The 23,203-nt window shown below is 41.6% G+C and overlaps 1 protein-coding gene across 1 annotated transcript in view; it reads left to right on the top strand.

The window, feature by feature from the left end:
- ARMC2 (armadillo repeat containing 2) overlaps positions 1-23,203 on the top strand; it is an 85,904-nt gene that overhangs the window by 53,653 nt on the left and 9,048 nt on the right. Inside the window, exons 11-17 of the mRNA XM_018563738.1 lie at positions 2,082-2,181; positions 11,781-12,099; positions 15,004-15,126; positions 16,376-16,489; positions 17,023-17,155; positions 19,672-19,832; positions 20,788-20,949. Coding sequence (XP_018419240.1) covers positions 2,082-2,181; positions 11,781-12,099; positions 15,004-15,126; positions 16,376-16,489; positions 17,023-17,155; positions 19,672-19,832; positions 20,788-20,942 — 1,105 coding nt within the window. The 3' untranslated portion in view covers positions 20,943-20,949. The remainder of the gene's footprint in view (positions 1-2,081; positions 2,182-11,780; positions 12,100-15,003; positions 15,127-16,375; positions 16,490-17,022; positions 17,156-19,671; positions 19,833-20,787; positions 20,950-23,203) is intronic.

Here is a 23,203-nt window from a genome sequence, read left to right as displayed (position 1 = left end):
CTATATTGCCAAATGTATTGGGACACTCCTCATTGGATTCAGGTGTTCCTTGAAATATTCTTGCTACTAAATATTCCACGGCCAACTGTTAGTGGTATTATAACAAAGTGGAATCAACTGGGAACAACAGCAACTCTGCCACGAAGTGGTAAGCCACGTAAAATGACAGTGCGCAGAATTCGCCAACTGTCTGCAGAGTCAATAGCTACAGACCTCCAAACCTCGTGTGGCCTTCAGATTGGCGCAACTATACTGCGTAGAGATCTTCATGGAATGGGTTTCCATGGCCGAGTAGCTGTATCCAAGCGTTACATCACCAAGTGCAATGCAAAGCGTCGGATGCAGTGATGTAAAGCACGCCGCCACTGGACTCTAGAGAAGTGGATACGTGTTCTCTGGAGTGATGAATCACGCATCTCTGTCTGGCCATCAGATGGACGTGTCTGGGTTTGGCAGTTGTCAGGAGAACAGTGCTTGCCTAACTGCATTGTGCCAAGTGAAAGTTTGGTGGAGGGGGGATTATGATGTGGGGTTGTTTTTTCAGGGGTTGGGCTTGGCCTCTTAATTCCAGTGAAGGGAACTCTTAAGGCACCAGTTTACCAAGACATTTTGGACAATTTCCTACTCCCAACTTTGTGGGAACAGTTTGGGGATGGCCCCTCCCTGTTCCAACATGACTGCACACCAGTGCACAAAGCAAGGTCCATAAAGACATGGGTGAGCGAGTTTGGGTGGAGGAACTTGACTGGTCTGCACAGATTCCTGACCTCAACCCGATAGAACACCTTTGGGATGGATTAGAGCGGAGACTGCAAGCCAGGCCTTCTCATCCAACATCAGTACCTGACCTCACAAATGCGCTTCTGGAAGAATGGTCAAACATTCCCATAGACACACTCCTTAACCTTGTGGACAGCCTTCCCAGAAGAGTTGAAGCTGTTTATAGCTGCAAAGGGTGGGCCAACTCAATATTGAACCCTACGGACTGAGACTGGGATGCCATTAAAGTTCATGTGCGTGTAAAGGCAGGTGTCCCAATACTTTTGGCAATACAGTGTATGTCAATATTCACCAGTGCCCAGCGCAAAAAACTAATATATAGTAATTGGAAACCAAAAATATATATAATAATATATAAAATGTACCCAATATAAAAATTATATAACATAAAAAATCAGTTTTTGATATGTTATATATTTTTTGTTTTTATAGGTAACATTTTATATATTATTTATTATTATAAACATTTTTGGTTTCCAATTACTATATATTAGTTTTTACGGCTGGACACTGGTGAACACTGGCCTGAACATTCCCTGCCCCACTGCTACACCTCACAAAGGGATGGAGTTGCTGCAAGTGATAGAGCTGGGGGGGTGTCTGTCACAGTTTTGCATGGGCTAAGGTGAACCCAGGTGAACTGGGTTAGCACCAAGCCCCCACACATCTCTAATGCTGGTATACTAGACGCATGTGGCTGAGTGTTGGACTTTTGAATGCAAGCAATTCATGATTGCTTTTCAAAAAGCCTTGTGTTTGTATGTAAGTTACACATATATTACACGTGTGATTTATACAGTGGAATCATCCTAAGCTTGACTGTAGTTGACTTCACTGCATGCCTTAAAAGTGTGAGTTGCAAAATATTACCCTGACTTTTATTATGACTTTTAGAGTAACCAAGAGGAGTATATCCAGGTAAACTGATAAATACAGATAAGTGAACTGTTTTACCTTCCAAAAGATTTGTAATGTTGTTGGTAATTTTTTGTGATTCACATACCTCTGCCACACTGCATAGTCAGAAAGATGACTCTTGCTAGTTCAGCTTTACAGTTTCTTGTATTACTAGTCTGCTTGTAGGGCAAATATGTCTGGAGGTGAAGCGGTGACACAGAAAAGTTGCGAAGCTAAACCAGTAAATAGTTATCACTTGCTTGGCTGTGCAGTGTGGTAGAGATGTGAATCACTGGGCTGTGTGAAGAAAATTACAAGTGTTTTGGCTGGTAAAGTGGCTCACATATAAACATAGATAAAACAAGCTTTGATATTTGGTTTAACTTTTGTTGTTGCCATTCCAGCAAACTTTCTACATACAATGATTGCTGTGCAGCTCTAGCAGATTGTTCAAGATATTACTCAGTGTCCTTGGCTGTACTGAACAAGCATCTAAAGAAACAGGTAAGCCTAGAATTTATATCAGTGCAAGTTGTTCTAGTCTGACGGCACCTCATGAGCCAATCTAAAACAATTCACTCTATTATGTGTGAACGACTATATTTATGTTATATCTGAACTCCAATCGGGTATAAAAACACTTTGATATCCAGGTATTTGATAGCGAAGGAACAGGTATTTTCAGATGGAGATTTTAACTTGCAATACAGGGTTCCTGTAAATGCTGTGTAGTCTGCAGGGAGGTGCAGTACTTGGCCGTGCTGTCTGGCAAAGGAGCCTGAATAACAAAACTGGCTGAATAGAATTTACAAATCCTTTCAGAGGTAAGGGTTCATGTATTTGTACTGTGTAATAAACACGTAACTATATCTCAAATGCTCATGTCCAAAACAGCGGTGGGAAGTGTCTCCCCCTTCCCTGCCAGTCCCAAGGCTCATCAGGCCCTCTGGCTGTCCCTGAACTCAATGTGATGAAGGCAGAGAAAGCATCTGAGGACCTGCCACCACCAGGTCACATAAGGTCACATCAGCCCCTTTCTGAGGGTAGTAAAATTAACTGATGCACACATTTGCACTTTTCGTTAGGCCTGCTGCTTTCAGCAAATTTATGGTTGGTAGGGGTTTTTAGTGAGGTTTCAAGTGCATAATGTGTGTTTTGATTCTGTGACGAAAACATTTTTCTTTGTGATCATGCAATAAAGAAGAGCTTCACACTTTAAAAACACTTGTTGGTGTGCTGACCGCATATCTTATCTATGTTATACAATCTAACTAGTTGTGGAAACATCCTTTCAACTATATGGTCAATAACAGTAAGGTGTGCAAATAAATTCCATGACTTTTAAATTTGTGTTGCCCACGCCTAAGTGAGCCTGCACGGCTCCCTCATTGTGTCGCAACTCACCGCATATGTGCCGCGCCGCCTCCTGTGTTGTGCTTATGCACCTTTTACAGCCTCTCCTGCCTTCTACCTGAAGCCTTCACCACTGCTACGCTGCTCTGCAAGGTATTAGGCACACTCCCTGCTACTGCCTTACAGTGACAATATCACAGATGGTCATATAACCCTCCCTGCTTCTGAAGTTTGTTTGTGAGTAACCATTGCCAGTAATATCTCATATTACATACAGTTAGTATGGCTGATAATAGGCCCTGTGAGCCTTTCCAGCTCACAATCGACTAACAGCTTTATGCTGGTTTGTAGTGTACCTCCTAAGTGACATGTAACTCTGTGTTCGAGCAACACATCTGCCTGAAGCAGAACCCCTGTGCCCTTCAAGATGCATCTGCACCCTGTGTTTCAGACAGTACCAGGCCCTCTTGTTTTATGGTCTACAAAGGCAATTCTACAACTACTGGCCCAGTTCTACTAGATATACAGTCAGAGAAATATTGTACTAACAAGCTCCATCTTATAGTCTTCCCTCCGCTTACCTTTTACAGCAGTTGTGCATGGTGTCTAAATACGACTTTGCAGTCCAGAAGACTGAATTTTGGCCAAAACAGCAAGAATTAGACAAAATTCAACACGTGGATGACCCTATCTCCTTTACAAAGATCTAATGATTGACTATTATCACAGTGACATGCTGAAAAATTGTCAGCCGAACAGTGTTTGCAGCCTATCAGCTCAGCTATCCTGACTAGTGATGGGCTCGGGCGTGTTCGCAGCTCCACGTGCCGAGCCCGCCAGGAAGCTGGCAGCACCAATCACAGGTACTGAGACATTTCCCGATCTCTGCAGCTGCGGACTGGGAACATGCCTCACTACCTGTCAGCTTTCTGGCCGGCTCGGCACCGAGCTCATCACTAATTCTGAGAGCAGTGGGCGCCACTGTCAGAATGAAATGTACACAGCAGGAGTTTCATTTATTCATGCTGTTAGTGTGGATGGAGGAACCTATCAGATTTTTTCCGGTCAACCTCACAGGCTGAAAGAAAAAAAAAATCTCTCTGGGTGTACCCAGCTTTAGACCCAGTTCACTCAGTAAGCAGCACTGAGTAACAGAAATGGTCAGACACGCACCTTTCTTCCTGTGCAAAAAAGTAATTTGAAAGCATTTCAAGAAAAAAAAAAAAACACTCACAAATCATATATATACAAATATGGAATTATACAAGACTTAAGGTGCCCATATACCTGTTGATTATCGTACAATAATAGCAGATGATCCCGCGATCGTACGATAATCAGCAGGTGTATGGGCAGCGTGCGTCTACTGTAAGGTCGTACGACTTTCGTTTCCTAGCATGCTGGAAAACCTGCCGAAAATCGTAGGATTTTCGGCGGGTTGGTGGCTTGCTCGGAAGACGAAAGCCGCACAGGCCGGTGTGCGCAAGCACACACTCTGCCCGCTCAGCATTGCAATCATCAGCAAGCCCTCCCCTCAGCAGAAGTACGATCTGCCTGTCCAAGATGGGCAGGTCGTACAAAATTTGAATGACCTTACAACCATCGCACAACGAAAGTCGTGCGATGGTTGTAAGGTGTATGGCCAGACTTAAGGAAAAATAAGGTGTGAGGGCTTTAAACTGGGCTTTAAACAAACCCTTTCACAGCTAGGTTTAAGAGTTCCAATGTCTTAAAGTGAACCTGTTGCAATTCTAGGCAGGTCATACTAAGGGGTCTAGCTATCATGTATTATGTTTTGAAACTTGGTTTCAAGTTAAGTGAATCATGGGTAAAAATATTGATAAATAGACCCCCAAGCATAGAATGAAAAAATGCGTACGCAGAGCTTAACAGCGCATGGTAAAACAATCAGAGATATAGGTAGCTGACGTTCTATTCAGATCTCCACTTTCCCTAATCAGCTTTTCTAAAAGTAACCTCTGTTAGTCTGTTTTTTTTATCATAGAGTTTTCATTTTTGGTTCATTGTTTGCTTTATGCTGTAATATTCGAGCTGCACCCTGTATTGTACTCCAAGTGTTTGTCCGCTGTGTGCATTCCCGGATCTGTGTATTGTTGGCTTCTGCTGGACAATCAAATGAAAGGCACTACATCGCGACTGCTGTGAGGCTAATCCATTCTATTGCATTGCGGGGGAAAAGAGCATATTATATCCAAATAGTAGTAGTTATTGGGAGGGTTCTGAAGTGTACGTTGCGTGTTGTCCTGCTGTCTTAGGCCCCATTCACACTGAGCGACATGAAAATCGCGCGATTTTGAGCGATATTGCGCGAAGTGTCGCGTTACTTTTTCCTATTGGGCTGTATGCAATCAGGAGCAATATCGCTCAAATTCGCTCGAAAAAAGGGTCATGTAGGAGCGACAAAGCTACCAGCGACGAGCTACAAGCGATATTGAGCGTCGAGATGTGAACAGCTCCATTGAAATGGATTGGAGAAGCTACATAGAGCGATATTGCGTGGAAATATGAGCAATATCGCTGCAAAAATCGCTCAGTGTGAATGGGGCCTAAGTCTGTACCCTGTGTGGCTTGCTCAACGTCTTAGCATAATGTTCTGTAAATACAAGGGGGTATACGGTGATACCTGTTGAGATATAGAATGTTTAAAGAAGAACTCTGGGCAAATAAAAAACTTACCCTTGCAGGGCTACCGCTGCACTGCAAGGGTTCAGTGCTCATTTTGTCTAGGGAGGGTTATATAAGGCAGATTTACTTGCGCGATCCCTGCTTCTGTCACAGTCAGTGCATTGCAATGTCCCTCAGCATCCTAGCTTCTAATGCAGGTCAGTGGACCTGCATAAGAGATGATTACATCAGTATCGTACGATTTTCGGCTGGTTTTTTAACATGATCGAGAGATAACAGCCGAACGGGCCGGTGTGCGCACGCGCACAGTGCCCATTCAGCATTGCAGTCATCGGAAGCCCGCCCCTCAGGGGGGCGCGGCTTGCGATGATGGCAAGTATGATCTGCCAGTCCAAGATGGGCAGATCGTATGTTTTTTTAATTACTTTACAATCCTCGCAAGACAAAAGTCTTGCGAGGGTCGTAAAGTGTATGGCCACCTTAACACCTAACATTGCTCACCTCAATTACTGCCTGACCATACACATTCTTCAGGATCTCAACAGCCTTCTTTTGCCAGAACCCTTTGTTTCCATCTCTCATCCATGATTCACTTGGTACAATTTAAAAATCAGAAGCACACAATGATTGAGTTAGACATGTATTAGGCATTTTAATATGCGTTCACATAAACAAGCATATATGAAGCAACACACATTCCTTTTTGTTTTCCCTACATATTGCCACTTGGTGAAAATAATTACCTTTTATATGGAAAATCATGAATTATATGGAAGACTTGTGTTTTTCAAAAGAGACTCTCGTACAAAACATGTTTACAGTTAGAGCGTAGCTGCAAACTCCATTTGACTAGATTTAAATCCATGCTGAATTCCACACCCAGCCTCTGGGTGTCCCAACAAAAACAACATCAGCAGAATTATGGGAAGCAATACATCTGCCAGCATTTAACACAGGCGAGATGGGAAGAAAAGCCACAGCCTAAATGTTTTCTAGTACTGGAGACAGACAAAAACATTTCCTAGAAATCCCAGAAAAGTTGGCAGTGTATTGTATTACTGCTAAAAGTTAACAGTTTTAATGGTCAGTTTCTCCTTGAATGGTGTGGCATTAGTCTACCCCCTCTTGGCAGCATTTAATTTCCCACATAATATGTCACCAGAAAATTAACTTTGACAGTTAAAATAATTATGTGCATATTATTCTTTTAGATACATTGAGAAATCTATGGCATTCGTGTGTGTCACAGGTGCAGAGAAACACATGCAGCTACATTTAACATTGTGTGGGTGTTGTAGGATGAAGTTGGAAGTAAGTTTCATTGATCACACACTGTGTAGGCTGATGGCAACAAGGAAGAGATACTGACAAATCTGATGTCTATGGAAATAGTAATTTGTTTTTTTCCAGGAGTTTTAATTGAATGCAATTTAATGCATGCCTATTCTTTATTGTAGTGGCTCAACCAGGAATACATCCTCTTCATTCTTATCCCTTGAGGGCCAACGCTCTACGTTTAGGAAAGCTGAGGGTATACTGCTGCTTTACCCTGTGTGGGCAAACTACAGTTTTGCTTTAAATATTGCTGTGGGCAATTCATGTATGGACTTGATCAGCTGCCAGTCACTACTACAAAGCATTTAAAAATGGCTGTCCCTAGTTTGTGAATACATTGTTTCATGCAGTAGTGCATTACTCCATTTATAAGACAGGAATAGCCCTGATTGTACTCGCCTTTCCCTCCATGCTATTTTAAAGCTTCTCATTAGTGATGAGCCTTGGTGTGAACCCAGTTCGCCAGAGTTCCCCCCAACCCACGCAAACTGCGACTGCCACCCCCTTTTCCTGACCCAATTAGTTGCAGAGAGGCGCATTCCCTGCCCCACAGATGTACATAACAGTGGGGAAGGGAATGCCCACACGGCAACTGCCGCCATGGATTGGACCGGCAGGGGAAAGTGCCAGTCACAGTTTTGAGCGGGCTTGGGTGAACTCAAGCCAGCTAGGTTGGCACCAAGCCCATGCTCATCTCTAGTCCTCACATAAGGCTCTGATGAGTGCACATGTATACTGTCAATTATAGGACAGGTCAATACTTAAAGTGAATTTAAAAATGAAATGCACACATATAACATACATGCAGACCTTTTATAAATCTCTTAGGGCAGTTACAGATGGCCATTTAAGAGCTCAGACTGCATCCAGTTGCGTTGAGCACAGTTGGAGCTGCTGCCAGCTCATTGAACCCGGGCAATCAATAATACTTTTTTTTCACACTAGATGTCCTCAGTCTGATGGCTAGCATCATTCAACCCAATTTCTCTGAGCCCAGGTTGTCCAAACCCATTGTAGACTGTTGCTGTACAATGAAAGGAGAAGCAGCACAATGGTGAGCTCATCTCTCTGCCACTCTGCTTTCTCTTCCTATCAGCATGCTTCTGGCCAGCACATGAGCAAATGGCTTTATGTACTGCTTCTTCCTCTCACACTCTTACAGAGACTGCGAGAGTGTGATACCAGGTCAAATTCAGGTATTTACACTGCTTGCATTGAATAAATGCATTTAATGGTGTATTAATGATCATCAGGCGGCATTCATTTTATCTTTTTTATGTTTTCCAAGAGTTCAGCTTTAACACACTGCCCCTCTCACAGTTTGAGACTTTAAATGTTCTCCTTCTATTCCATTTGGTTAGAAGAAGTGACCCTTTAGCAGTTGTGAAAGGATTTGCAACATTCATTGTTGATATTGCTGCAAAAAGAATCGCAGATGAGTGCACAAAGGATATTTTTGATTTTATGCTGCCTGTAGTTCTGCTTTTAATTATGCATATTTTTTCACACAATATTGTGTGAGGAATAGTCATGTGCAGCAAAGATGCCCTGGGGCCATACCCCTACATTCACAAAATTGGGGATTGGAAATTATAGCTCAAATCACAATTTTTGCTCCTACTGCCAGTGTAAGCTTTTGGCCAAATTAATGTCCACTGGTACTTCACCCAACATCAGTAAACTGTGAATATGTGTGATGATGACACATATTGAAGGTTTGATAATGAATGATCACAATTCTTTATAAACGGCAAGCTGGAAGATCTCATCTGAGTTTTGCCTCTCCTCAATGAGAAGGTGTAAATCACATGTGTACTGGTTTGGTAGGGCACGCATGTTATGCATTGAGAAAACAGTGGCAGCTTCGGACACCATAGATATCTCCCTGTTCAAAGTTCTTGGGATGGCATCTGCCATCTATGGACAGGTTTGCTTTTCTAAACGTAACAACAGAAAAATGGAGGTAAAATGGATAGTGAAAAGTATTTTTATTGATTTTCAAGGACAATAACCATATTGCCCACACAACACAAGGGCTATAGAGCAGCATACAAAAATGACGTAAATGGGATGATGGTAAAGAGGTGCCAGTGGGCACTTAGCTTAGTTGCAAACATGTGACATCCTGCAGCGTACCCTAGAGTGACGTCACAAAAGTGGCCATCCAATAGATCCTCCAACATCAAGAACATGGAAATCAAAGGCACCAACTTAAATAGGTATGGATAGGTAGGGTAGAGTGAAGGTCTGAGATAGCAGAAGTGGAGAATAGAGTAGGTTGTGATGTAGATCCATGGGTCTGCGGTTCGGGGTGGGAAGTTAGGGTCAAAAATAGCTAAGGCTAGTTGGGCTTAAAGAGAATAGAGCATAGATTACCCAGGGTTGCTAGATTGTAAGGCATTTAGTATGTGAGTCTTAGAGAATGCTTGTCAATTTCTCATTTACTAATAGAGTTGACCCCTTGTATATTGACTCTGGTCTACTTTGGACATAACCTGCTTGGCAGATATAAACAAAAAGATAGCCAGTGTTTGTTGGGAAGCTGTAAGACTAGGAAGAGGGTGATGCAAAAGTGCTGCCCAGGGATCACGCAGAGATGTGACCTGAAATAGGATTTGAACCAGGTTCAAGATCCTGGATCAAAAAGAAAACCAGTCTCGGACATGACCACCAAGTATGTATAACATCACTACGGTGACCACAAACCCGAAACCATCTGTCACTATATGAGCCCAATTTTAGCATACATCCATGTTACTTTAAAGGGGCAACATTTTTACTTAGGCAAAATTTCCATGACCTAGAAGAGGATTTTGTGGACCCTATTGGCCCTTCAGGTGCTTCCAAGAAAATCTTTTTTAATGCAAACACTCTGAGATTGTGTTTGAGCACAAGTTAAAAAGAACAGTTGAAAAAGTTGAAATATACACAAATAGTACAAATGTTTACACTATGAAATATGTCAGATAATGTGTTGAATATGAAACTCTATAAATGTTTCCGAAAATTCTGGACTGTTATAGGTTAAATAAGCATGGGTGACTTGTTTTGGTTCATCCCATCTTACCGCAAGATTTTCCTGGGCGCACTGACACTTGTGGTCAGGGCAGATGTTAATCATTTATATCTTCCGCATCCAAGAATATCTGCAGTTTGTTATTGGAAGAGTGTACAAGGAAAATATTATGTACTGCATACCTTCTGCTGGCGTTTTCTTTGCACTTTGTGGAAAATCAGTGCTCATCAGAGCTTGTTCTGATTGCTAAAAGGGAGAGAACAGTTGGTAGCCCGAACAAATTGGCAGTAATAGACTATTGATTTTAGTTTATAAATTAAAGATGGCCTAATATATAACTCGATGCATGAACAAACTAAAAGCACAAAACATGACTTACATTTAGTTATTGGACTATATGACAAGTTGGCCTTTTGCTGTAAAAACCCAAATATGTTACCCCCTATGCACTCCAGGTATGTGACTAGTACTTTAGTATTGGTCACCATGTGTCTGCCAAAGCGCAGGTAAAGAGAAGTTGTTCATTGGCCTTCTTTAGGCGAATACCAGCTCTCCAGGCCCAATCATTAGAGACCTTGTAGCCAATTCTTGGTGCATTGGTGATATGACAGAGTTTTTACAATAAAACATTGTATATACAGTATATGTAGCACCCAAAGCATTTTTTTTTTAACTTTCTTGCCTGTAAAAACATTTAATGTATAAAACATTAAAGTCCGATTTTAGTATAATTAAAAAATTAGTGGTTTCAGGTGTGTTCCAGTGCATTTTCATGCGTTTCTGATGTAGTTCGATGCAGCTAACATAGGGCAAGCAGTATTTTTTGTGACTGCATCGGAACGGACTGCACTTGTGTGAATAGAGCACCAGAAATCCCATAGGAAAGCATTGTGATGTATTTTGGATGCAGCAGCCAAACTGAACGGACTGCATCGCAACTGCATCTGGTGTGATGCATTATCGTTAACATATCTTTTGGCCTCTCCAGCAGTCATGATGTCTCTGGTAAGACACAGTCCGGTTTTACGTCCCACTGATTGGACGGAGCCCCAGGCCACTCCCATCAGGCGAGCCTACTTGAGGCCATCCAGTGATTGGATGAGCCGTCTAGAGGGTTGCCTCGTCAGCCACTGGACGGGGGAACCCCCTCTGACGTCATGGCCGTCCCACCGCACACATCCTCAGCTGTTGTAGCTGGAGTCGATGAGGTCCTGGCGCACCAATCTATTGGCCACTAGCTGCTATATAATGCCTATGGGATGGAGGAGGCCTGTATCTGATGAAGGGGGCATGACCCCAGGAACGCGTCATCACAGCCCTCCCTGCTGGCACACAGGCTCGGCTTTGCAGCTGTCACTGGCTTATACTTTGGTCCATGTATTCATTCACAATGCTTTATTCATGTCGACCTTTGTGAGTATGATTTTCCTCTTTTTACTGCTTTTATCTCAAAAAAATTTGTCTGCACCAGGAAAGGCCCCTTGTTTGTGTTTTTCCCCCAGATTTTGCAGTCCCCCTGGCTGGTTTGGGGCAGCATCCTGCAGATTTTCCATCACATCACTCTTTTTCAAAAACAGTCCTTGCACTTATTTGAACAATCTTTTTATTACTGGTTGAGCGGTCCCATTTGGCGCTTTTCTGCTTACAATTGTACTGAACTAGCCCTGAGACTCAATTTCGAGTTGTATAATCCGTTTGTCATTAGATAGCAATGTTCATTTTTTTATAATACATTTTCTGGGTTTTTTTTTAGGACCTTGTTGTTCGAATAATATTCACACTCAGCAATTTAACTGCCAAGACAAATGCAGCACGTGATGACTTCTATAAAGTAAAAGGAAGCATTAAAACAATAATCAATTTATTACATATTTACTGTGAACTTGATATAAAGATCCAAAAATCCAAATCTACTGAGAAGGAAAAATCCCAAGACCTGAAAAAACCTTCTGAAGTTGAAGACGTTTTGATCAAATCAGTAAGCCTGTTGGCCAACCTGTCAGTCCATCCAAATGTTGGCAAAGATTTGGCTGCTGATCAAAACTGTATTTCACATTTAATTCGGATTCTAGGTGAGTCGTGTTTTGCAGAGACAAATCTCAGGATGCTTTAACATTATTTTTACTGACTTTCATATAATGTAGCTCTCCACTTTCATAGTTCCATCATTTGTAAAGGTGTTGCCTTTGTATCTCTATTCCTTCATAGAAAGCAGGATCCTTCCGATGTCTAGAGAGAATTCTAACAGTGTTGGATTTAGTGGTGCTAACCTCCTGTACAACAAATTGCTCCAGTGCAAGTTCACAATTGGATGGCTGGAATATAGCATCGTACTCAGAGAGTAATTTTAAATCACAATAAGAATAATCTCTAATTTCTAGCTAGAAATGGTAACTGAAGAATCGTGACCCTTTCAATAAGCGCAAGGCTTGCAGTTCACAGTGCCTTAATTAAAGGTGGAAGCAAAGAGCCAGAGCGTCAAGCACTGCTGCTAATACAAATACTTTTATCTCATTAAGTACAGTAAATGGGTGGCAAGGAGGCTATTACAATGCCCTGAATAGTTTGTTTTTGACTAGAGGAAATTCCGTTCCTGATAATAGCAGCTGATTAAACTAGTGGCCCTTTCACAATGTACCCATTAAAAGCCATATGCAGTTTAACCACTTGTGTACTAGCCGTACCCAATGGTGCAGTGTTTTCAGGGATGCGATAGTTTGACTGACAATTACTCGGCCGTGCAACACTTGGTACCTTAAATTAATTTTATATCATGTTCTTGAGACAGATAGAGCTTTCTTTTGGTGCTATTTACTAACCACTGTTTTTTTTTTACTATATAGACGAAAAGCGATAAAAAAAACTGGGTTTGCCTATTTATACCTTTTATTTCATTACCTTTAAAAAAGGATCCCATAATAATTGGTTATCAGTGGCGCTTTAACCCCGCCCCCCCATACCTTTAAAACAAATAATCCCACAATTATTGGAGATCAGTGGCACTTTAACTCCACCCCACCTTTTAAAAGGAATCTCACAATTATTGGTAGTCAATGGCATGTTAAACCCTCCCCCACTTAAAAAAAATCCCATCATTTTTCCATCAACCCTCCTTCCTGCTGTGTCTACAGACATACAGCACATTCACAATGGAGGAAGGGGAGGTTCCTCTGTTGTATATGGGCTGAGTGTTTGGAAATGCAACTATTGTTTACACTTTTGACAGCTGTGATTGGTTCACAGGGATCACAAGTTACAGGGACACTGTAACTTGTCCCTGTACACCATGACTGTGATCTGAGCTGTCCAGTGGCAGCTCAGGTCACAGTAATTCATGGGCACACTGGCTGCCCGAGTGTGTGTTCTAAGATGCCATTTGTAAACAACACTCTAGAAATACATGGCCACTTTCCTGACGTTTTTGTTTACAATACTGCAGTACAGAGTACAAGAGACATCCATGATGTCTCTTTCATCTGAGAGCTTTATATCCTCAAAGCAGAATGTTCTGAACAGTATCTGTCAGTACTGCTATTGTACATCCAATGTGACATGAACTTGTCACTTATGCATAAATAGGTTCCTGCTCTTACATTCATGTGGGTAAAAAATGATACAGCCATGCCATCTCAAAGTATCAGGAACTTCCATTGGCTATCTCAGTACTTGCAGAGGCTTAAAGTCCATCTCCACCTTTGTAAGTGATTAGCATTTATTAAGAGGTGCAGTGATGATGTATATGTGTGCACATTTTAGGACTCGCATTGCAGGCTTTCCTCATTTTATATCAAGGTTTTATTAGGCCTAAAGCCTAAAAATTCCAACTTTTCTCCACAGGAAATTCAGTCTCCCTGTCTCCCATTGTAACATGAGCAGTATTGAAGTGGAAAGCTAATAAAAAATGTAAGTTTATGTGTTCATATACATCAGCTGCATATGCCTGCTTCATATTCACTTGGTGTACATTGCTGGCGTATGTTTAAAAAAAAAAAAACCTCTGCAAAGGTGGAAATGGGCTTTAAGGTGAGTCCTTGTAATCCAAAAAAATAAAGAGTATTTCAAAACTTATTACATAACTTTCCCCCACCCCAATTAAGAAGTACAGGATTACTAAATGTTACTTAAATCATAACTCCAGCTAGAACATTTTATTTCATTTTGGATAGAGCAGGGAAAGGGCTAAAAACTCTGTAGCAGTGCTGCAATCTTGTGATATGATGATTGATGACGTCAATAAAGGTGTTTTTTATGTGGATACAATGGTGTGCTGGTCGGGTACCTTCTTTTTGGAACCATGCAGGGCCATTGCAAGTTACCACAGCACCCAAGAGGAACAATATGGGACATATTGGTCAGGTGTGTGGTGGGACATCTGCATAAGTCTCTTCAGTGGGGACAAAATCCAATTTTTGGAATTCAGATAACATTCTATTGCTGTCCTGGTCCTCCTGTCCAAGTAAAGGCTACACCATCCCATAATTGTGTAGACATCACAGGTACAGGAAATTGTGGAAATATCTCCCCAATGGGGTCACAGGCAAAAAAATAAAAAATCTAATCAGAAATGTTAACTCTTCCCTACTTTTATCCAAGTTCAAATAAAATGCTGGCTGGAGTTAGGCTTTAATTATGTCTTTAACACCATAGTACACTACTTTACATTTTCTTTGGACATCTGAGCTGTAAAATGAATTAACACGGGTATTGAATATTTGTTACTTAAGAGAAAGAAAAACAGGAAGCTTTGTGCTGTCCAGAAAGTTGACAACGCACATGCTTTTTGCTGATTTGAAAAACATGATAAAGCTACTAGTGCTGATCACAAGCTTATTTCTATAAATGTCTTCAAGTCAACTTTTTCAGCTGGTGTAGAATTCTGCATATTTGTTTTGTTTTATTTCTTAACCTTGAATTTTATTCTGTGTTTAATAATGATCTCACAACTCCGACTGCTCTTGGTTCTCTTTTGCAATTAGAGTACAAGTCGATTGATGAATGCGAGGAACTGGTGATCAATACCGTAGCAACACTCAGTAATTTATCTTTCTATGAAAATTACAGCTCTGCTATAACCAAGAGGAGGCTTGAGATTTCCAAATGTGAGTCTTCTTTTGTACAGGAATGTCATGTACGGTGTTATTTAAATATTCCTTTCTAGAGTCTATAGAAATTGTAGATCTGTGCTAAAACCTACTCTGTGGGCCTCCATGAAATGAACTGGCTGTGCTACCTATGACAGACAATATGGATCTCCCTTTCATGCACTAGAAACATTAAAGGACATATCTGATTATCAGTTTTATATTGTCTGGACAATACAGACAGTTCCTCCTTTAGGCTCTTGTAATTTGGGCACTATGGCCCTCATGCGGGAAAGTATGGGTTCTTGGTGACTGACCTTTATTACAAAGGGCGCACTCTGACACACAGACTTAAATTAAGTGTCAAACTACAGAATTATGTCAGAGGCTCTACGAGCTGGCTATGCTACCTGAGATGTAAACTAAAGCTGGTGACATCTCATCCTTCCATGACAATTCCATATTTCAGTGATCTGTCCAGCTGCCACACACATAAGGGGTGAGAGGTTGACATAATGTTAAGTGTGGGGAAGAGTGAGGGAGACAGGATGGTGTGTGAGCAGGGTCACTGTATGGGGGGTGTTGTGCTAGTGCTTGGCCCTATCTTGCAGGGGCTTTTGCATTGGCAGGCCCTCTACCCTTCTCTAGAGATGCCCCTGATAGGAGCAGGTGAAGCCTATATTAGGTGCCTTAAACCAGCCCTTCTCAACCAGGCACCCTGGGATTCCTTGGACGTGGCACCCTGGGATTCCTTCTGCACTCCTTAGGGTTGCCTCAAAATGTTCACACATTTTCATGGGGCAGGCATGCTTCTGATGTGAAAGGGCAGGACTCTGATGTGAAGGGGGCTCTTGATTGATCTAAAGATGGATTCTCATGTTATAGGCGGGATTCTAATCAAAGGGGATGGGGGGTTTCTGATGTAAAGAGGGGCTCTTGATTTGAAGGTGGGACTCTGATGTGAAGGGGGAAACCCAATTTTTTGTGTGTTCCCCCTAAAAATCCATACCAAACCCTTTTTGGGATAAGACTGCATTGTCTCAAGATTTTGCATACTTTTAAAGGATTCCATGACTGAAAAAAGGTTAAGAAACACTGCCTTAACCATGTACAATGACAAATATACTTGTGTGTATATATACCTGTTTTGTAAAATGTGTCAAGAAAAAGCTGAAAATTGACTTTCCCTGACATAAATGGCATAGAACCAAACTATAATCTGGAAAATTCAGGAAAACATGACCAAACATTTTTCTTTTATCAACAGTGATGTTCAGACTACTGCTTTCTAATAATATGGAGGGAATTCTTGAAGCAGCCCGAGTGTTCGGCAATCTCTCTCACTACCAAGATGTCCGGGAGTTCATTGTGGAGAACAGTGGTACATCGAATGTCATGTGTTGCCTGGTGTCAATATTATACATTTTGTTGTATGATCTCTGCACATATTTAGGAAAATTAGAAATGTTCATATGCCACATTCACCGGGTTTACGTTATCTCATCTCTGATCCACGCCTATAGAATCCCTGATGGCAGATGGACCCAAGACCCCTCCACTTCCAATGATATATCACTACTTTAACCTAGCAGTACCTTGCTGATGGTAGAACCTTTGCCCATTGGTGCTAGTTCTTATTTAGTCTCTATTTGGCTTTTTTCTTTGGCTCTGAATTTGACTACAGCTCTAAAAAAGTATTGCAACTCTTTGTGGTATTATTCTACTTATCTTTTATATGAATTCATATATGAATTCATGGTTTATGCTTCTAACTGTTTTAGTTCCTCTTCTCCCAACGAGCCACTGCTGTCATCTGATGGTGGGGGGAGACCACTAAAACATTTATCATTTTTAATGTGATTTCCTGAAAGTCTTAAAACAATGAAATGTTTTCACTTTTATTTCCCATCCTAGTGTATAAATTCCTGGTTACATTACTGGATTCCAGACACCAAAATGTCTGCTACTTTGCCTGTGGGGTAGTGACTAATTTGGCTAGTGACCGCATTAGCAGAATCTTACTGAAAGAAGAAGGGACAATTACACGGTAAGAAACATCTTGCAGCAATTCTCTTCTCTAGACTGTTGGAAGTGTTGTGCATGAACCTCCATGTTTTATTGATGCACAGATGGTATGATCAAACTAAGTGGCACCATGTTCTGTTGGATCATTTTTAAAGTGTGCAGGAGTTTAGACTATGGACATTATAATATCTACACATTCTTATCAAGCAGTGAAACAAGTTTAAAACAAGCCCTAATTGAGCTCTGTAGCTGCCGGTACTGCAGAGTATCATTACAGAGTCTGAAGTCAGGTTTCAGGTGGTTTCATGCAGCTTATACCTGCTGTTTGTTTTACATTGAAGGGCATCTGCCATAGAAAATAAGGGTAGAGGAGCTGTTATTTCATTGCTTCTGTTGAGAATTTTGAAGGTGAATTTCTCCACAGTACATGCAGCTACAGAGGTCAGTTTGTTGCTCTTTTACTGCTTGGTAATTTTTAGATACTATAATGTTTATAATCTTAAGCGGAACTCCGGGGGAAAATTATTAACCCTTGCATTGGGTCTACCCCTGCACTGCAAGGGTTGACTGCTCATTTTTGTCTGGGGCTGAAAATAACAAAGCTATACTCGCATGACCCTCACAGAGCGCTCCCTCCAGCCTGTCTCCTGCTCCGCTGCCCCTCGGCATCCACAAGTCCAATACACAGTGTATCAGACATGATGACTCATGGACCTTAGACCTCCGGAGCGGAGGAGGAGAGAGGCGTCAGCTGGCTGCTAGGATCAGGCTAGTATAACTTTTTTTAAATTTTTCTCCCTGGACACAAACCAGCACTTAACCCTTGCAGTGCGTGGGTAGCCCCACTGCAAGGTGCTATTCATAATTTTCCCTGGAGTTCTTTTTTAACTCATGCACACTTTAAATTAGTCCAACAGAAAATGGCACCACTTCATTTGAATGAATCATACCATCTGTACATTAATAAAACCTGGAGCTTCATGCACAATTCACACCACCCTATCCTCTGCACACTAGTGCACACATGTTATATGGAGCATAATGCATGTGGGCTTGTATGAAAGATCTCTATGTTCTTTAAAGCATCAATTTCCCTGTTGCTATTTCCTCCTTTAAATATGAATATTTCCTCTTTTACTTACCTCAGTAGCTATGTTAAGAAACCTATTTGTGTACATGTTCCATATGTTCTTTCTCTGCCTAAATTTATAGGTGAGCTTACATTGTTTTCAGAGAGAACACGTCGGTTTATTTGCTCCAAACCACATTTTCACAATATGCCATAATCCGTCATAAAGAACCCCCCCCCCTCCCGCCCCAAACTGCTGGCTGGAAAACACAAAGTTGTCTTGAGAATAAATGCAGTTAATGATTAGCAGCGGAGTGGATAAAATAAGCCAATGTGTTTGTAGGATTTTCCTCTCTAGGTGAACTGTTCAGTAATCTACAACATTTTATTCTGTGGTTGCATTGCATTGGTGTCATTTTACTTAATCATCAATTAAAGTGACTTATTAACTTAAAGTGACTCAATACCATCCCATTAACTTAAAGTGACTCAATATCATCCCATTAACCATCTGGTAGAAATAGTTCCCTTCAAAAGAAGGGACTGTACACTTACCTCCTCTCCATTCCAGCACTGCTGTCTCTGCCACTCTTTGACATTCTAAACTTCCAGGCGTATCGGAAACCTGTATCCCTTGTTATACACAGTGAGTCCTCCCTCCTACTCATATATCACTGCTAAATCCTGTAGGGACATAGCTGCTGGAGGAAGGATCTAGGATGCACAACGGGAAGGCACAGGCACCTGACACTTCTGGTAGTGTTAAATGCTGAAATTGACTTGCAGAGACTGCAGTGTTGAAACAAAGGGGGGAAAAGGAGGCGCGGGCCACTGGCAGGTGAGAATACAGCCCACTGGCAGGTGAGAATACAGCGTCTTCCTCTGACGCCTATGTCACTGAGTCCTTTAGTGGTGTTGAGGGTTGGCGGGAGGGACCAACACGCAGCGGGGCATCCTACGCTTTCAGAAGTGTTAAATTACGGAGGTTGCAATCTTGGTAGGAGAAATGAGCCACCAGAGAGGTGAGTATATGCTGTCTTCTATTGCAGGGGAATAAATCTGTAGGGACCATAGGCTGTAGGTCACATGAGGAAGCAACCTTGTTTTAATTTATAGCAGGAACTAGGTGTTGGTTATGTGTCTATATGAAGCACTGACATCTTGAGGAATGGTGAATTAGGCTTTACTTATAAGGAAATGACATCTGAATACAGCATTATAGAGTATATAGAAAGAACTTCCTGTATATATCATATACACTACAGCACCATCTACAGATCAAAAGACAATATTACACCTCTGAATGTCAGTAATACAATCAGTATGCTGTTGTATTTCCAACAAGGTTTTTTGTTTTTTTTTAATTTCGTTCACAATAATGTGATTAGTTAATACTAACGTGCCCTATCGATTCATGCATATTAAGTATGAATTTTAATGATAGGTCCACTTTATTATTCCTCATACAGGTTGGTAGAATGTTTACGAGACTTTGGGCCTTCGGACTGGCAGCTGGCCACAGTGGTATGCAAAGCTTTATGGAACGTCATTGAGGACATAAATGAGGCAGGAATGTTTATTGGTTCTGAAGAAACAAACACACTTTTGGATCTCTTGGCTTCATTTCTCGGTGAGTAACGCTATAGGACAGTATATGTCTTGTGGAGCATTTATATACTGTACCGTCTAACCAGGAAGTCAAGGTTGCAGAAACTGAGTGACATTTTCTGTAATAGAAACCTGATCTCCAATAACAAAAAATTTCCAGCAGTGTCTGGGCTCTACACGTTCTACATTTAAGGGTTTGTAATCTACCCTAACGTGTTATACATAATTTTTTCCAAACAAATAGGGCTTTAATTTGGCAGCAGATTTGAATACATATATTTTTATTTTATTGGTTTTATTGGAAATAAATAGTAAACTTTTTTTTTTTTAATCTTATTTTGTAACAAAACCTTATATGTAATTTGCTCACTCCTTTATATTTACCCAAAAAATATTCAATGAAGCAAAAAAATTATATCACTAGTGCAACTTTTATTTAATGTAGTGGAATGGTGAAGCTTAAAATGAACAAATGCATTTAATTTTAAGGGAGCTTTATTCTCCTTTAGATGCTATATTGCGACACACGCAGGTGGAAAAATTGTTTGCGTAAATTGTTAACATAACATAAAGATAAAATTAAGTTGGGTTGATGAGGGCAAAAGCATTGTGTTCCCATTCTCTTCTACAGCAGGCTTCTATGGAGATATCTGTAGAAGGATTGGAAACCAAAGAGCTGATTGATTTAGCACTGGGTCCTGGCTTAGCACTGGGTCTCCGCTTAGCACTGGGTCCCGGCTGTCACTTGCAGCCATCAGTTTAAGCATGGTGGCCAGCATTGGCTGCTGTGTCTGGTTAGTGCTTTACAAAGGCGCTGGGACAAATAGCCACTGCTCTCTGCCATTTAAAAAGGCATCCGGGAGTCAAGTGGTTAAATACTTCCAAAAAAGTTTTCAAAGTAGTTCTGTCATATAATTATTTAGCTTTCTGGTTGAAATGCTGTTTAGAATTATGTATTTTCTTTTTTTTTTTTAAAGATGAACAAATTGCTCAGGATTGCTGCAGGGATGCAGATTTACTGGAATATCATAAAACATGCTGGGAAGTAGAATTTAAACCTGTGGCCGCAAAGCTCCTGGACAAAATCCACAGTCATCATTCCTATCTGGAACGTCTGCCTGAGCCTTTCTAGGCTTTTTGTACAAGAATATTAGTGGAGATTTCTTAATAACCCGTATACAATGAACTGACTCTGCAGTAAATGGACAGTCATGTAGACTTAAAAAGAATCCGTTAGCTGCTGTGAAAAAATATTTTTCAGGAAGTGTTTTTTTTGCACTTTTGTTTCTTCGTTTGAATAGAGGAATTACTATTTAATAATGAATTTAAATTAAATGTTATTTTTTTGGTGTTCTTGAAAATAAAACTTTATTTTTAAATGGGTTCATCGCTGCAGTGTTATATGTGTACTACCACATCCATTGTGTTCAGAGCCATTCTAAAAGTGAAAGGGCCAAAAACGATTGCGCTGCAAGTGACCCCCAAGAGCCAGGGCAGATGGCAGAGTAAAAGAAACCCTTTAAGAGAAAAGGATGCCCTCATTGTTGACTTTCTGTGTAGAAGTGTTGGCTATGCAACTGCTTTTCTGTTCCTGACTTAACCACCTATTCATTCACTGACCTGGAATGCCTCTGCTTGATCTCCCTGTCCAGGGTGTGGAGACTTGGGGATAATTTGACTTTAAAGGACTCGAGTGTGTATAGGGGATAGCTTTGAATGTAAGAGATCCTGAGATCCAGCACTTGCATGCTACAACAAATTGATACCCACCTGGATGGGAACAGGAGCTGCACATGGGACTGAAGCTTCTTGAATGGAAGAAACACATTGGTCAGTCTGCTGGGCAGGACTTGAGCCAGGCAGAAAGGTGGGAAAGGAACAGATTTCTTGAGGTTGAGAGGCCAACCTAATTGCTCCAGGGTCTAAATGTACAGAAAGAGATTGCATTCCAGGGCCGAAAAACAGACTCTGCTTGAAGCAGCAAGTTGTTCAGGTACCTAGCTATCGAGATCCCTTTGTAGTCTCAATAAGGTCAATACCATGATTCCAACCTGAAAACAAGGGCCACACACTGGTTATGGTCCTTCCCATCGCAAAGCGGGGCAAACACTGGTAATTGGGGCAAATGGTAGTCATGTAAGCATCCTTGAAATATATTGCAGCATATAGGTCTGCCTGATGGGGAGATGCCATCACCAATCAAACAAAGGCCATCCTCTCACTAAGTCTGTTCAGGACCAGGAAGGGCCGAACCCCTTCAATCTTTGGGACAGTGAAGGAATTTGAATCAATACATTTTAAACTTTTCTGAGGAAGGAACTGGAGTATCACCACCTGCATGTGAAGGTTGTACACTGCCAAATGTTTAAAAGACAAAGATTAGAGGGGAAGAAAAAAAAAAAACACTCTGATGGAGGGGGTAGAAACACTTTCTTGTATCTGTAGACCACCAGCTTGCAACCCACTTGTCTAAGATATGGCTCAACCAGAAGTCCATGAAGGAGGGGGAAAAAAAAAAAGCACAGCTGTGGACAAACTTGTGGAGGAAGACTTATCCGTGGGCTTGGCAGGTTTGGACAGCCAACATTGTGTCTGTGGAGGCAGAGGACTTGGAGGGTTGGTGGTTGTGACCAGGTATTCTCATGGGCCCCTCCAGGTACTATACAGCAACTCAGCAGTCATTTAGCAGGCAGGGGAGAACTGTTCACAACAGCCTCATGCACAGAAGAAGGGAACCACCTGCTTTCTAAGTGGCCCAGCAGTGCCTATAGAGGTGTATTGTGAACATGGTTCCACCCAGGCCACAGTCCAGAGGGTCCCCTGAGCAACTCAGTATAGAGAGGCAAGGAAGAGTAGTGCGTCCTATGCCTATGATGCTCCCTCTTCCATCCCCATGGGAGGACATAACAGTAAGCATAGTTTTCCACAGAGCCAAGGTGAACCCCAAAGTGTCTCTTCAAAGTGGAAGGGACAAGGCGAAAACACTGCAGGAGACCCTCCCACTCTGCTATCTGTAGTCCTGAGCAGGACGCCATCCACCATGGCTTACTTGAGAAGGACTTGTGGCAGGAAAGCCCAAGGCTGAGCAGTCATGTCACCAGGACATTTGATGATATATCACCTTGAAGAAGGGACCCTGAAATGTTAGCTAATTGACGCTTGTTCAATAAATAAACAAAATAATTGAATGCTTTTGACTGAGTGCTGGTGATCTCAGTCTTCTAAGATATGTCCCCAGGAGTGACAATTCCACAGCCTGCCCTTGCAAGGGCTGTTGCAGTTGATTCCGAACGTGACATTGAACTGCATGCACTTGCTAGCTGGAACTAGGGAGACCACAAGGGCTCTATATTATCCAGCCTTGCACCTAACCAGCAGCTTGATGGAAGGTAA

Source organism: Nanorana parkeri, unplaced genomic scaffold (assembly GCF_000935625.1).
Source record: "Nanorana parkeri isolate BGI_ZX_2015 unplaced genomic scaffold, ASM93562v1 scaffold691, whole genome shotgun sequence".
Lineage (NCBI taxonomy): Eukaryota > Metazoa > Chordata > Amphibia > Anura > Dicroglossidae > Nanorana > Nanorana parkeri.
This window is presented reverse-complemented; position numbering and strand designations above follow the sequence as displayed.